The sequence below is a fragment of the Drosophila santomea genome, chromosome 2R, assembly GCF_016746245.2.
Source record: "Drosophila santomea strain STO CAGO 1482 chromosome 2R, Prin_Dsan_1.1, whole genome shotgun sequence".
Taxonomy (NCBI): Eukaryota; Metazoa; Arthropoda; class Insecta; order Diptera; family Drosophilidae; genus Drosophila; species Drosophila santomea.
Window position 1 is genome coordinate 21,599,542 of NC_053017.2, and position 15,110 is coordinate 21,614,651.

The 15,110-nt window shown below is 51.8% G+C and overlaps 3 protein-coding genes across 6 annotated transcripts; 2 read left to right on the forward strand and 1 right to left on the reverse strand.

Moving 5' to 3' along the window:
- The first annotated feature begins 290 nt into the window (after nucleotides 1-290).
- LOC120446207 lies at nucleotides 291-12,360 on the forward strand. 4 transcript variants are annotated; one of them, XM_039627060.1, is made up of 8 exons: nucleotides 291-594; nucleotides 1,585-2,109; nucleotides 9,798-9,883; nucleotides 9,982-10,231; nucleotides 10,291-10,972; nucleotides 11,029-11,162; nucleotides 11,225-11,365; nucleotides 11,426-12,360. In XM_039627060.1, exons 2-8 carry the CDS (start codon nucleotides 1,817-1,819, stop codon nucleotides 11,592-11,594), a joined length of 1,755 nt encoding a protein of 584 aa, XP_039482994.1. In that variant the 5' UTR covers nucleotides 291-594; nucleotides 1,585-1,816; the 3' UTR covers nucleotides 11,595-12,360. The 4 variants fall into 4 exon arrangements, with proteins under 4 accessions (XP_039482994.1, XP_039482995.1, XP_039482996.1 ...); XM_039627061.1 differs by having other exon boundaries at nucleotides 1,724-2,109; XM_039627062.1 differs by having other exon boundaries at nucleotides 1,738-2,109.
- LOC120446209 lies at nucleotides 5,366-8,581 on the reverse strand. Its single transcript, XM_039627064.1, has 2 exons — nucleotides 7,474-8,581; nucleotides 5,366-7,409 (listed from the first exon to the last, which is right to left on the reverse strand). Exons 1-2 carry the CDS (start codon nucleotides 8,389-8,391, stop codon nucleotides 6,177-6,179), a joined length of 2,151 nt encoding a protein of 716 aa, XP_039482998.1. The 5' UTR covers nucleotides 8,392-8,581; the 3' UTR covers nucleotides 5,366-6,176.
- A 300-nt stretch (nucleotides 12,361-12,660) lies between the features above and the next one.
- Nucleotides 12,661-14,727, forward strand: LOC120445645 (gastrin/cholecystokinin type B receptor). The gene is made up of 3 exons (XM_039626185.1): nucleotides 12,661-13,030; nucleotides 13,090-13,449; nucleotides 13,622-14,727. The coding sequence occupies exons 1-3, from the start codon at nucleotides 12,677-12,679 to the stop codon at nucleotides 14,492-14,494; spliced, it is 1,587 nt and encodes a 528-aa protein (XP_039482119.1). The 5' UTR covers nucleotides 12,661-12,676; the 3' UTR covers nucleotides 14,495-14,727.
- The last annotated feature ends 383 nt before the right edge of the window (nucleotides 14,728-15,110 follow it).

The following is a 15,110-nucleotide window of genomic DNA, read 5'->3' on the forward strand; positions in this document are numbered from 1 at the left end:
ACGGGTATCCCACAGTCGATGCTCCAGAGTACCGTTCCATCTTGCCGTTTTTCGGCCTTTGTGCGCGAGTGTGTGTGCGTGTGTCGACTTCGGCTCGTCTTCGGCTTTTCGTTGGGGCCTTCTTCGTTCCTTGCGAGCTGCCGCTGCCGCTGCCGCTGCTGGCGTCGCCGCCTCGGTCGCCGCCGCAGTCGCTGCCAGCGCTGGCGTCGCAGTCGCTTCCTGCTCTCGACGCTCGGGCTTTTTGGCTTTCTTTGCGCACGACTCTCGGGCATTTTGCGTTTGCACGTCAAGGCAGGCGGACGACGAGGACGAGCGAGAGACCGAAACAGAATCCGAAACAGAAGCAGAAACATAAACTGCGGAAACAAGTGGCGGCAAGTGGCAAGAGCTGAACTTCCGCACCCGGGAAACGGTCGCGTGTGCTACGCTGCTACGCGAGTGGAATTACGGAAAATTCGTACGCGAAACCCAAGCAATTTTCCCGAGTCGGGGCGGCGGAAAAGCCGGCTGAAAGTCCGCTGAAGAATCCCAACTATGCGTGCAACCACAAATCAAAATACGAATTTATGAAAAGTGCTCGCTCGCCACGCAAAAGTAAGAGTGCTCGTGCGTGGGCCATCGGCTAATTGCTCATGTATCGGCAGCCACAGGTGGTGTTCCCAAACACCCCAACCCCCCAACCACGCCCCCATTCGCGCCGCCCACACCGACACACGGCCAATTGTTGCGGCACACGCAGATTCGCAGATTCGCAGAAGCGTAATTAAAGTGGGGGAGTCCGGTCGAAAGGTCAGCGGCAGCCGCAATTAGCAAATCTAACAGTTCCAAGAATCGACTCACTGCAGCCCCTTATTAATTGGGGCCCGAATCCAAATCTCCAAAGCGGAGAGCCGACGCACAGCGTAACAGCGTAACTCCCCCAAGAAAAAGTCGCAAGGAAATTCTTATTTGTATTTTTTGCCCGTTTTCTTGGCCGAAGGAGAAAAGTGGGTGGCAGCTGGGGATTTTGGGGGGATTTTTGGGGGCAGCAGGCAGCAGGCGACGTGTGTCAAAGGTTTGACAGGCCTTAATTGAGCGGAGGACAGAAAATCAGGAGGCGAGTAGCGCGGGTGTGGATGCGGCAGGAGGGTGGAGGCGACTCCAGGCGAGGGCATCTCGCATCTCGGGTTTTTCAGATTTTCGGATTGTCGGATTTTCGGCTTTACGGATTAGAAGCGAAACGCAATTTATTTCTCCTCGGGGCAGGCAGAGAATTAAAAGTCGGGCAGAAACACAATATCTCGTATCCCAGCGCATTTGTGAAGATTTCATTCAAGGAGAAATTGCTAGGAAAACACAAACTGCAGGCATTCAAGTTTTTAACGTTATTAGAAGTGCTAGAGATGCTGGAAAGTAGTATTCCTATAGTTTGAAAAACAAGTGGATTAACGCTAGCAAAGTTTAGAACTGCAAAACTTAATAAGAAGGGGAAGACTTGAGTTCATAAATTATGTAGGAGAAAAGGCAGCATTTTGTGAAGAGTTTCTGATTCAATTTAAACGTATTAAGTAAACTATTCTGTGCATTTTGGTCGCCAATTAAAAGTGGCCTCTAGTTCAATTAATAAACATGCGTCCAACAAGAAATTAATCCAATTTGCCGAGCATTGAAACCATAGTTATCTGATACGCCAATCAAAAGGCAATTCATTTAACGAAAATTGCAAATCAATTCGCACTCAAAGGTTGTTTCACCTAGTCAAAACCCCAAAACTCCAATAAAAGAAGAAAATAAGTGAAAAGTAAGCAAACAAAGTGAACTAAAAGCAAGGAGCACCATGTCGCCAGGAGTGGAGCTGCTGTTGCTGCTCCTGCTCAGCCCGTCGCTGCTCGCGGAGATCTCCCACCTGCCCATGGCCAGCAACCGCATCATCCTGCACTCCACGGAGCTGCTGCAGAACCCGCTGATTCCGGACAACGGTGTGCCGGCGGCCAGGGCGACGCCAGTTGCGCCGCAGAAGTGTCCTTCGCTGCAGCGGTACCGCAAGATGCTGAAGGACTTCGACGACCTGGAGGACCTCTACGTGGACGTGCCCGTGCACATAGCTCTGGCGGAGCGGCAGAGGAAGCGGTGAGTGTGGCTTTGGCTTTGGCTTTTCCTGTCTGCCTTTTTGGCTTTCTGGGTTTGCGATGATGGGTGGCAATACGGCTAAGTGCGCTGGCGACGCCGCCTGCCACACAAATCAAATTACGGCCAAACAAATGCGAAAGATGGCCGGAGGAGCCAAACTTAGGGGCGCCTCTCCAAGTCGAATGAGAGCAGCCAGGAGCAGGAGCAGGAGCAAAAAATAATTTATAACCACGACGTGTGGCTGGCCAAACAAAAAACCATCCACAGCCAGATTTTTTACGCTTCTCCATGTGTGTGTTTCCGTAGCTCCTCTTCTTATTTGTCTAGTGTGCGGGTTTTGTTGTCCTTCCAGCTGCCACCACAAATCGCACTGTGGGGCAGGCTGAGTGGCTAGTGAAACCTCTTGGACTGGGACAAGTGTGCCACTTTAATCAGTGATTGCTTTCGGTGGAGAATGAAGCTAGATTCTTGGTAATTTCATTTAAGCGAGTAGCTATTCTTAAGGTAAAAGTTCCTAAATGCATTAAATCTACTTTATTGGCAATATATTAAGGTACAGCTTAAAGTTTCGTGCAGCAAATTCGAGTCTGCCCCACTGTTTCCACTGCGTTGCACGTGGCGTATGAGTAACGTTCTTTTTTTTACGATTTTCATTGGTTTCCAATGGGCCGCAGCTTGGGCCTGGGTCAAAAGAGCCCCGTCACGTTTTCGCTTAGGCTCTGGACTCCGGGATTTCAGTTTTCATCTTCTCCATTGAGAACGTGCACCCAGTGCTTAGATTTTTTCCCGATTTTTTTGAGACGCGGAGAAACTGGAAGCCCTCGGCTCGTATAACACTCGATCATTTGCCACAGAATGCCAGAGCAAACATTCAAATTAATGTCGTGGCTTGTCGTCAACTTCTTTTCGGTTCGTTTTTAGAGTTTTTTCTCTGCATTTTTGTTCCCTCTCGTATGGAGTGTACATCGGTGTCGCGCGACCCGGCGAGAGTGCTCCAATTGCCCCAGTGCAGCTCGAGTGACCAGCCAGATCCGAGATGGTAGATGGTAGATCGGAGATCGGAGATCCGAGAGCCCAGATCCATCACTAGAACCAGAGTACGTGACGTTCGGCTCGAGTTGCCCGGCTTGCTGAGCGTGTGAAAGGAGCGAGTTGTTGGCACTGTTGCTAAAGAGCCGCAGCTTTGGCAAGAATCGCGTTTATGGCGCGTGCAGCCATTAGGCGTTTTGCTAGAATCAGCAGGCCATGCCCATACCCATACCCATTTCCATGCCCACTGCCATGCCCACTGCCATTCCCACTTCCATTCCCAATACCCATTCCCATTGGCGGTGGCCCCGTGCGTATCCTTCCACGCCATGCCGCCAATCAAGGGGAGGACGCATTATACTTTTGCGCAAACAAATCATAAATATTAATTTTACGACTTAATTCGACGGCGCAATATGCGCTCCCGTTCGCGTTCCCATTCCCGTTCCCGTTTCCATTCCCATTCCCATTCCCAGTGCAGAGTACGCAGTACAGAGTTCCCGATTCGCATTCGCAAGTCGATCATTCAGGACGCGGATGCCACTGGCGGCCACCTGTGGCATTCGCTAGTTGGGGCAGCCAGTCAGTGGCCTGAAATCAAAACAAACCCCAAAACTGCCGGAAAGGTGAATGTGTGGCTGCCAGCGGAGGAACTGCCTCGACAGGCGGATACCTCTTGAAACTAAGTCTTCTGATGATAATGTGTCAGAAGTGAGTCAGTATTCCTTACCTACCTAATTCCACATAGGTTCATTTTGTTTATTCTTCAATTAAGATGCATTATCATTCATATTAAAATGCTTTTAAGTCCCTGGTCCAACTTTTCACCCCGTTACGAACCCATCCACCAACTAATCCCTCCCTTCGGTCGACTTGTGCAGGGAATGGAGGCAAAATGTTGTTAATATGTTGATGCTGTTGTTTGATTGTTGTTGGCGTTGCATTTTTATGTGCGCCGCAGGCTCGGCGTGTAAACAACTTTTATTGCCGGCCGACACTCGGCAAACCCGCCCGCATCTCCAGTTTTTTGGCGTGAAACTATTTATTTGTAAGCGCATCAAAGGAGCCACAGGCCCAGCAACAAATTGCCATAAAATGCGAAGCATAATTTAGTTTTCGACTTTTTGTTTTCGGGTCGCAACTGAAACTACGCAGACCTTGCCGGCCGGCCAGCAAAAGCAGAAGCAGAAGCAGAAGCAGAAGCAGAAGCAAAACAAACTGAATTTCGCACAATGACCAATGCCCCATCATCATCATCAAGCCCAGCAGCCACATCCACATCGACATCCACATCCACAACACATCCACATCACTTCACTTCACATCGTCGTAATCGTTGTGCGCCGCCAGAAAAGATCTCCTGCGAGTGGGCATGTAGTGGGTATAGTATTTTTAGCACTTGACAGAGTACGAAAATACTCGGCCAGACGCAGTCCGTCTGAGGTTGAGTCTGCGGCATGGGAGATGTACTGGGAATGGGCATCCGAGTAGCAATCGGAATAGGAATCAGCATTAGTATCAGCATCAGCATCAGCATCACAATCGAAATCAGAATCCGAATCAGAATCAGAATCAGCAGAGAGATAGCCAAGTGCAATCCAAGGCGAACCGAACAGACAGAGGGGCGTCGCTCCTAGTCGGACGACTCATCAGCATAGTTCAATAGTCTAAAATTTCCCAATCCCAAAAAGCAAACGGGGAAAAGGGGGGAGGGATGGGATGCCACAAGGGAGGGGAGGGGAAAGCCATTTTCGAATTACGGACACTAAGTGCTCACTGTGCCCATTTCGGTGTGAGTAATTGAGTGCGTCTTTGTTTCGCATTGTTTGCGGCGTGAATCACTCACAGAATCAGTATCATCGGAATAATAGAGATATCAAATAATTGTTATGTTCTTGGCCGACAACAGGATCACAAGTGAAATGGGAGACTGTTGGACTGGGAGAAATGGGCTAGTGGGCGAACTCCACTTGCACTTGGCTTGGCTTGGCTTGGATGATGAGTAATCCAAGGCACTCAGTGTCTGCCACCAGATCCATTAATGAAAACAGATGATAAATTGTCTCAACAAGTTGCCGTGGGAAATACGCAAGGCGCAATCTGATTTATGACTCCAAATATCTAGTATCTAGCGGATTTCATTTGAATGCTGAAAGTATCTGCAGCTAATATTGAATTTATAGAATATTTTATAGAACCATTCGCTGCTATTTTGAAAGTATGCTGCGTATGCTCTTCAATTTTATTTATTACTTTCCACGTTTTTATATGAATGCTTTAAGCTCCATCAACCTAGCTTAGTGCCCATTCAATGGGATTCCCCAAGAATCAGCGTATTTATTTCCCGTAACTCACATCATTCGGCAAAAGTTCTCCCTTCTCCGCGGCGCTACTTGCAATTACATTTGGGATATTTTCGACTCGAAGCGAAACTTGGGCCATCCGATATCGGAGTTTCTGATATTTGTTTGGCTGCTGCAGTAACTTCCTTTGCAATCAGCGAATGCGCCACTTATGGGGATATCTGCTTAACTCGTTCTTTATCTCTGTTTTCGCCCGGAGTTTTCCCAGTGTTTTTCCAGCAGAGCAGCGAAACAGCGAAGCAGCTGGGAAAGCTGGGAAAGCTGATTGTCAATTTGCGGAAGGCGGAGGCAGCTCGTCCCCTGTCCCGCCACTCTCCTGTCCACTCCACCCCCCCGATGCCAATTCCAATCCCAATGCCAGAGGCACGGACACGGGCACAGACTCCCCGCCGTTGTTGTTTGCAAAAATAGAATTTTGTCTCTGATTTTAAGTATTTCGCGTGAAAAGTAACAGAAGCGACCCGAGCGGCACGGACCAGACCAGACCAGACCACCATACTATATACTATATAGACTATAGACCAGACAAGCGCCCCAGACAGCGGCGGAGGAGGGGGACTTGGGGATTGCCAGTCAGATTCGGAGTCAGAGTCAGAGTCAGTGTCTCTCAATTGCAAATTTATGTGAATTGAGTCAATTTTATCGCAGCCAGCTAGGGAGTTAGTTTGGGTTAGTTTACTTTTGACTTGTTTGTCCCTGGAAAACTTTGTGTCGTTTGACTGGCGTAAATCGAACGACTGGAGCCACTTGAACTTGGCGCTGCCAGCGGTTGTCCTTTGCCTGTTTCCTTCCTCTGCGCTGTCTCCTCCTCCTCCTCTTGTCCTGCTGCTCGCTGCTCCTGCTGACCAGATGGCTTCGCCAGCTGCGGATCAGCAGCTCGCCGAGGAACGTGAGGGCGGCGCAGCAACTGCCCACCACCAGGATGAAGAAGGGTCCCTTCAGGTGCTCCGTGGTCAGGACGATGGCCGTGTCCGTGGACTGGGGCCGCATCTTGTTGATCCTGTTCAGGTACGTGTTGTTGTACCTGAAGTCCGCGTCGATCTTCTGGAAGATGCCCACGTCGCGCATCAGGCGGATGATGCTGTTCATCTCGAAGAGGAAGGGGAAGCCCGCCTTCATGATCATCTGCAGCGGACTGCTGAAGACGTTGTAGGGAAAGGCGTAGAGGACGTCCGCCAGCGGGGACTGCATCGTGTACATCCGGTTGCTGAGGATGCAGCGCTGGCCCCACTTCACCGCCTCCAGGTTCTCCGCCTGCGGTATGAACTCCGGCGAGGTGTTGTACCTGTTGAAGATCCACATATCGTCGTCGTTTTCGAACCAGTCGCGACTCTCCTCATGGCCGCCAAAGGGAATGCCCGCCTCCAGCACCTCCGTCAGCTCGTCCAGCTGATGGAGATGGCCGGGATCCTGGAAGGTGGCTATCATCTTGGACGTGTACGTGGCCACCACGTTCAGGCCGTACAGCGTGAGGCCCATGAAGAACACCCTTGTGGTCTCGCAAATGGGTCGCTCCTGGACGGCTATCGATATGGATACGGCCAGCGCATTGATGGCCGTCAGACTCAACTGTTGGTAGTACTTTGGCTCCGGCAGAATCTCGACCAAGGTGAACCAGAACAGCCAGCTGATGATGAGGATCAGGATGAAGCCAAGCCAGGTGTAGGCTTCAAAGATGCCAACCATCGCCTGCCAGGCGGGTCGCTTGTCCGCCAGCTTGATGTACCAGGTGTGCGCATCCTGCAGATAGGTATCGGATCCCCAAAAGTGGTCGGCCACCTCGTTGTCCGGATAGTAGCCGCCGAACACAAAGTCGCACTCGTTGTTCTGCACCTTCCCCAGTAAGCCAGTCCAGTTGGTATGGTCCTCCATTTCGCCACGTGACTCCAGGCTGCAGGTTTGGTTAACCTAAACATTGGGTAGTTAGTTCTTAGTCCTTAGTCCTTAGCTTAGCACCAGAAGTGCGACTCACGTCGAAGTTCAGTCGATTCTTCATGAATCCCAGGATCCTCATCTCGAGTCCCAGGATGCAGTCGGCCTCCACAAAGGGAGCGGAGATGGAGGAGCAGACAAAGAAGGTGCAGTTCCTGGGACTGAATCCCGATACGTAGTCCACCATGGAGGCCTTGACCACAGCTAAGCTGGGGTAAAGTTCGCCATCGTGGCACTGGCCCACACTCTGCACATTCAGAATGCGGCAGTTCACATTGCTGTAGTAGTCGTTGACCAGCAGATGGTAGTTCATGGAGGAGTTGGCATAGAGCAGCGCCACTCGGTGCACGTAAAACAGGTTCATTAGGTCCTTGAAGATATTGGTGGCTACGTCAAGAGCGCGATTCCGCAATGTTGCATTGTGGAAGAGGACCAGGAAACGTGCTCCTGGATTCCAGGATCGCATTTTAATGACTGTATTGTTCATCAGGACTCTGAGTCGATTCACCGAGTCCACCACTATCACATAGTTGTCCGCCAGGATCAGCTCTCCCCCAACTCTATCTTTGGTCGCTTTCGTCCTGTTGTAATCGGTGGCCACGCGCATCTGGAAGAGCTCCTCCCTGTCATTCGTGGGATTCGTGGCTGCTTCGTTGATGAGCTTGCTGAATCCCGCCACGATCTGATCCGCGGGACTGGACAGATTGAAGGCATTGACCAGCATCAAGTTGTAGGCTCTGGTGAAGCGCTCCGTCGGCTTTCGATAGAAGAAGATTTGCGAAAACCTATCCAGGCAGCTCACTCCGGCCTTCCACACCTCGGGTCCCAAGTCCTTTTCGGGCAGCATGAAGATCACCGTGTTGGCCGTCTCGTTCGCAGGATTCACAATCCCCTGGACGGGCTGGAAAATCAGCACCAGAAAGATGGTAATGATGACACCCGGATTATGGCACCGCATTATTGCTTCTGTCACGTCGGACAATTGCGAATTAACTGCGGCTGGTGTGAATTTCAGTGGGCAGGTGATGTGACGGCTGACCTACACTCGATTTCGTGGGTATATGGGTTTGGGGTCTTTGATAGAATATAAAGTAACTAAACTCGGTGTAATGTGATAATCCATCCATTAAACACCCACTGCTGGCTGGTAGATACAAGTGCATTAAGTCATTCTGGAGTTTCGCATGCGGAAGCGCATTCAACTTTCGCCCTTGGCCGATGTTTGCCTTGTATAATTGACTGCTGTCAGCGTGCCGACAACGAGGATGCCCCCAACAACAACAAAGGCAACAGAAATCCACAAACAATCGCCATTGCAACATGCAAGGCTTAAATTAAAGCAAATATTTGCTCAGTCGCAGTGGCGCCGCCGCCAACAATGGTCGAAATGCATTAAAACACTCCATCAATCCAAACCTTTTGGCAGGGCGGCCAAAAATACGACGGACTCACTATATGGTTCTGTATGGTATAATGGCTATGTGGCAACATGGCTATGTGGGTATGTGGCGCACCAACTTCTGTTCGCTCGTCCGGTTTGCGGGGGATGATGACGCGGAGGATGGGCCATGGCGTTGGCCGGAAGTAGCCGGTCATAAAAATAAAACTCGAGATGGCCGGCCATCGCGCCAAGTCAATGAGTCATTTGCTGCAATGGCATGGTCAATGGTCAATGGCCAATGGCCAATGGCCATCCTGCCCCTCGAAAAACTGCATCCTAGCCCAGCTGCCAGCTGCCAGCTCCTTGTGTCCATGTGCCCCATGCCGCATGCCCCAGTGTCCATGTGGGTGTATCGGCGAGCTCATTTGTCTCAGCAGTTTGTCATTAGAAAAATTGCTCGTAAATTTCGCATTTAATTACAATACAAGAGCCAGCAACTTCAGCGAAGGGCCAGTGCCCAGTGCCCAGGGGACTTGGACTCAATCTTTGGCTGCAACAAAGTTGCAGCAGCATCAGCGAAGATGGATGAACAAAGCTGGCGAAAGCACGGCGGCAGTCGAAGTGTGGATACTCTTTCTGATGGCCAACAATCAAAGCGGCTTGCTAGGCAAAGGTAGCCAGAAGTATGCATACTTTTTGAGGCTTTTGCATAGGTTTTGAAATCGATATAAATGAAATTATCAGATAGCTATCAATACTCACCCACTAACCCAACAAACTGATCTTCCACTCCTGGTGAGGGTATGGCCAAAAGCAAAAGCCGCTGACTCATTTGGCTCAGTTCGGCGCAGACAGGCGGCAAAACAAATTGCGTGTGATAATTTAGTGTCATCATTTTTGACAAAGGGCGTTAACAGCTCACTTACTCCGCCCCTCGAAGAGCCGCCTTCATCTTCATCTCGTTCTGCTTTTCTGTTTTCCAGATTTGTGCTGAACCTGAACGACTCGACGCCGCTGACGATTCGCTTCTCGGCGCCCGTGGGCCGCAAGATGTACTACAATCAGACAGGTAAGTCCGCCCCTTTGTGGAGCCGAGTCCGAGTCCGAGTCCAAGTCCCTCCTTCCACTAACCCCCTTTCCTTCTGCACCTTGCCACCGCCTCTGCAGGAAACCCCCTCCGGCCGGCGGCAGTGGCACCTGGGCCAGGTGTGGCTGTGGGCAGTCTGGTGCTGCCCTGCGCCCTGCGCGGCCAGTACGACCTCTTCGTCCTCGCCCGCCACTCGGGAGCCCTCAAGGTGGACGCCCTGGCGGAGCATCCCCAGCACGACTGGCCCCTCCTCAACGCCACGCACCGGATCGCCATTCGCACCCAGAACCGCGTGCGGAAGCGCGAGATGTTCGTCAAGTGGGAAATGAGGTGAGCTCTACATACTTTTACTGCAATACTCATATATCACTTACCTAAAATCGTTTCAGCAAGTTTGATTTCCATGCCATGCACTATTGCCTGGTGATACAGCGACTCTCCACGGACACGCCGCGGATGAGCTTCAGCCACTTCTGCCAGGCGGTGGCCGCCTACGCGAACCAGCGACCCATGACTCCCAGTTGCGCGGCGCCAGGTGGTCCGCTGGAGGGGATTTGGGGTGCACCACCGCAGCGGGAAAGGCGGCTCAATCCCCGCCAGAATGTGCACATCGTGTGCACGGGGAAGAGGCGCCAGCAGCTGCTGCGCCGCCTGCTCCCGCGGAGCAGCTACCACCTGGACCTGTTCGGCGTCCACCAGGGTCGCCAGAACCTCACCCTGCGGCTGGCCAGCAGCCAGGTGAACTTCAACCGCACCCAACCCCTGGCCCTGAAGCAGCAGGCTCTGATGCAACTCAAGATCGGCGGGCAGCACGGCAAGCAGGTGTACAGCTTCAAGGTGCCGCAGACGACGCGGCAGCTGGAGGAGCCGTTCATGAGGCACCTCCTCATCCCCTGCTCCGGCAGCGAGATCCGGGTGAAGCTGCTGCGCCAGCGCAGCGAGGTGGGCACAACGGAGGCCTTCTACAGTCCCACGTACATACGGCAGAAGGGAGTCCTTCCGGGGCAGCGGTATCTCATGCGGTTCGAGCCCAGCAACGACGATGAGGCGTTGCGCGCCCAGAAAGTCATGGTAGGAGGACTATGTGGTCTGGTCCAGAATATATAGTATATATTACTACTTTCCAGGTGGCCCTGAGCAGCGAGGCTCTGTTCCGGGATTTGCCCGAGCTGCCGCAGAACACCACGGTCTTCAATGTGCGCACGAGGTGCAGCAGAGCCACCATTGCCTGGAACGGCTCGCCGGATGAGCGCGAGCTGAGGTAAGCTGCAAAGTCTTCCATTAAACTATTTTAACCGCATTGCATGCCCCTTCGACTGGCAGCTACTGCATCATTGTGTTCAACCTGCCACAGCGCAACCGCAGCGTGGTGGACTTCACCAACTACTGCATGGACTTTGTGCCCAAGCGGGTGGAGCAGTACAGGAACTTCGAGTGGATGGCCTGCAGGGAGCGGCAGCAGAGGTGGGTTCGGAACAGTCTATATGTAAATGAGATATATCAATATGATGTAATACTACCCAGCAGTCCGGACAACATCGAGACGGAGACCATAATGAACCTGACGCCGGGCGCCAGCTACCTGGTCTACGTGACCGCCAACCTGAGCATGGGCAAGCCGCTGCCCTACCAGGCGCTGACCCTCCACATGGCCAGTCAGTGCCTGGACGCATCCCACGAGTCCTTCTACTAAGCGCTACTCCCCAAACCACAAAAACCCGAATCCCAAAACCCAAAACCCAAAGCTTCGCTGCATTTTCGAATACAAACACTGAACTATCAACTATCCGTCGTTGTAAAGCTACCTTATCCACTACGATTACTACCAACTACTATCCTACAAGAACTATGCTGGTTAAAAGACTATACACCTAGCTCCATATACGATTACTATATATATATCTATATATATATATGTACTATATATACAATAACAATAGCGAGGCATGTGTTGTGTGGGCGCGAGTGAGTGTGTGCGTGTGACTTCTGATTTCTGATTGAGTTGCCATTTGATTCCAAGTATTCTCGAGTGCTTAGTATTGTAATTTTTGTAATTTTTGTAATCTGTATTCGTAGCTAGCCGTTAAATGTTTGTATAAACTGTTTCATTGTTTCATTGGTTGCCCACTCCGCTTTATTCGATAAGCTCGTTTTCTAGATTCTAGCCCTAGCACTCCTAGTTTAATGTTTAAAGTTAATCATAGTTTTGCTGTTAAGTTTAGAAGTTTTGAGTAGTTCTTTTGTACATTAAGCTTACAGTTAGCTCTACACTAGATTGATATATATATATGTATCAAACGAACATACATATATGTTGAAAGCATTGAAAGCGTTGAAAGCGTTGTATTTTTTGAAGCCGAACTTATGCAACCGAAAGGAGACAATAAACAAACAAATGTGCTATACTCGTAAAGGACGAAAGTGTCGCAAATAAATGTGAACCACTGCTACCGAACACAGCTATGCTGTTTTACTCCGCCGCAGCAAGAAGTTTTTTGGGGCAAGAATGGGAATGGGATGAGTGATTGCCACTCGTATCTTCATCATCATGGCGGCGATGGCGTGTGCAACGAGCTGCGCATAATGATGACAGCGGATGGCAATCTGGCCGATAAGCGGCAACCGATAATGAAACATTTAACTAACCACCACCCACTATCCACCATCCATCGGTAGTCGCTGGCCATAAATCTCGTCGGCTGAGCGGCAGTTTGCTGGCGGAAGCTTTCAGGTTCGCAACCCCTGCGCGGCATACTTTCGGGCTCCAGTGCGCCAATGGCCCTGCTCCACTACACCTTCGACCAGCTGGAGTTGTACCTAGAATGGGCATTCGCCGAGCGCGGAGAGGCCACGCCGAGTCCCTTCATCCAGCCGTTTCCGGGCGTGTTCGTGGGCGATCTCAGCCAGCTGAACGGCTTCAAGCGGCACGCCTTCTCCGCCGTGGTGGGCATCCTCTTCGTGCTGGCCTTCTCCGGCAACCTGGGCACCCTCTACGTGAACACCCGCCGGAAGCTGCGTCCCTTCTTCCGGGCCTGCCTCATCTCCCTCGCCTGCAGTGACCTCGTCTCCAGCGTCTTCTGCGCCGTGTCCTACATGGCCCAGTTCCAGGCGGAGTATCTGCAGCTCTGGGTGAGTCTCGAAGAGATTGGCCACATGTGATTAGTTACTATAATTGCAAATCTCCCCAGACCATTGGTGGCTTCATGTGCAAGTTCGTGCCCTTCATCACCACCACGTCGGTGCTGTCCGGCAGCCTGACCCTGGTGGCCATCGCCCTGGATCGCTACCTGGCCGTGATGCGACCCGTGCTGGGCTTCTGGAGTCCCGACAAGCGCTTCAGCACCCTGTGCATGCTGCTCATCTGGGCCTGCTCCATTGGCTCCTCTGGCCCGCTGCTGGGCATCTACGACTACCAGAAGATCTTTCTCCTGGATGTGGAGGACTCTGGCGAGGAGAGTGGCGGGATGAAGGAGCAGGTGGCCACCGCTGTGCCCGAGGAGCTGGTGGTCACCGAGCTGGAAATGGTGCACATGTGCCTGGCCGGCGACGTAAGTCAACGACTGACTGGATGGGATTATCGCTTAGTACTCGCTTAGTTGACAGCGATTAAGGGGATTTGGACGGGGGGCTGTCGAGTTGTTGAATCAATGTTCGGATTATCTTATCAGCCGGGTCGAAAACAATTTATGCAATTCTATAAATATAAATATTCCGTTTCAGCACGACGTCGGACTCTACTACGTCATACTGTTCACCCTGATCTTCCTGCCCTGCATAGTGTCCTTCCTCTGGCTGAACGCCGTGATTGCGAGGCAACTGTGGCTGCGGCGGCACTACCACCAGGAGCAGCAGGTGCAGCAGCAGGAGCCCAAGGAGGGTCACTTCAAGACCATGTCGAATGGCAACGACCTCCTCATGCCCTCCACCCTGGTCAGTGCCATGGGAGTGGCGGTGCCCTTTGCGCTGGAGAAGACTCCCTTGCCACCCAAGAGTCCAAGCTCGCGGGCCAGGGATCCCGGCAAGAAGACCACCGCTGCTGCTCTGGCCAGGGAGGCGAGGCATCGCCGGATGGTGGTGGTGGTGCTGCTGATGATGGCGGTGTTCATCTGCCTGCGACTGCCCGCCTGGGTCTTCCTGATCATGCGGCTCTTTGGCTCCTACTCGGAGCCCATCGACTGGCTGCTGTACTTCAGCTTCGGCATCCTGAACCTGTTCAGTTGCGCCCTGAACCCCATCTTCTACACCTTCCTCACCCAAACCATCCGGACTGTGTCGCTGGTCAAGCAGACGGTTCTGCGCTTCCTTGGCTGTCCGCCTGCCAAAGTCCAGGATGGCATGCCCACGGATCAGATGGACAGGAGCAGCTGCTGCTGCGGCCTGCGGCCACCCACCTTCACCTGGAGGTGCCATCCCAGCCGCGATCGAGCGGCCACCAGCGTAATCCGGGACGTGGACCAGCCGGATCCGCACTCCGACCAGGTGCAGCCGGATCCGAGCAGCCTGCGCCGGTTCCTCAGCTACAAGCAAGAGGTGTTCTCCATTTACAAGCCGTGCGGTGACTCGTCGAGTGCGTCAATCGAGTCCTCCGCCTGATAGGCGCTGCTCATAAATCACCTGGCTACGGATGCGGGTGCGGGTGCGGGTGCGGGGGCCCAACGGTGAGCCGAAGCCCAGAACTTGATTGATGGATCCAGCCCCCATTTCAGTCTGTACAGTTTGTCACGGTGGGCATACCACCCACGAATACAGTAGTACGCATATAAGATATAAGCTCACATATAATGTACCTCGTCTAATGTGTAAATATGAGGAATAAAGCGAATGCGTGTTGGCAGCTAACTAACCATTAACACTTAAAGCAGTCGCCATGGGGAAGGTCTTAGTCATTATCATAACGCAAACTGAAGACCTTCCAAGTGACACTTTAAACTATGTGTAGATAACTAAGATGGCTATTAAACTTGGCAAATTAAAATGCAAAAAGGTGTGGGAATGTGACTAGATTTGGTCAAATCAGACTGTTTTAAAATTGTAGTTATTAGTAAACGGAACTTAAACTCTACCAATTTGAGTCATGATAAAATATAAAAATATGCTAGTGGTCGAAACGAACGTTAACAGAGAGTTAGCCTGACTAGCACACTCATTCCAGAGTCAGCAGATCGTAAACGAGATAATGAGGCTGTATTGCAATAGAACTAGATTGTAT

Excerpts from the sequence above, each read along its gene's own strand:
- LOC120446207 (XM_039627060.1), top strand. The coding sequence starts at position 1,817 with ATGTCGCCAGGAGTGGAGCTGCTGTTGCTGCTCCTGCTCAGCCCGTCG. Across the intron at positions 2,110-9,797 it reads GCGGAGCGGCAGAGGAAGCG|ATTTGTGCTGAACCTGAACG; the intron begins GTGAGTGTGGCT and ends TCTGTTTTCCAG. Across the intron at positions 11,366-11,425 it reads TGCAGGGAGCGGCAGCAGAG|CAGTCCGGACAACATCGAGA; the intron begins GTGGGTTCGGAA and ends AATACTACCCAG.
- LOC120446209 (XM_039627064.1), bottom strand. The coding sequence starts at position 8,391 with ATGCGGTGCCATAATCCGGGTGTCATCATTACCATCTTTCTGGTGCTG. Across the intron at positions 7,410-7,473 it reads AGAATCGACTGAACTTCGAC|GTTAACCAAACCTGCAGCCT; the intron begins GTGAGTCGCACT and ends CCCAATGTTTAG.
- LOC120445645 (XM_039626185.1), top strand. The coding sequence starts at position 12,677 with ATGGCCCTGCTCCACTACACCTTCGACCAGCTGGAGTTGTACCTAGAA. Across the intron at positions 13,031-13,089 it reads CGGAGTATCTGCAGCTCTGG|ACCATTGGTGGCTTCATGTG; the intron begins GTGAGTCTCGAA and ends AAATCTCCCCAG. Across the intron at positions 13,450-13,621 it reads ACATGTGCCTGGCCGGCGAC|CACGACGTCGGACTCTACTA; the intron begins GTAAGTCAACGA and ends ATTCCGTTTCAG.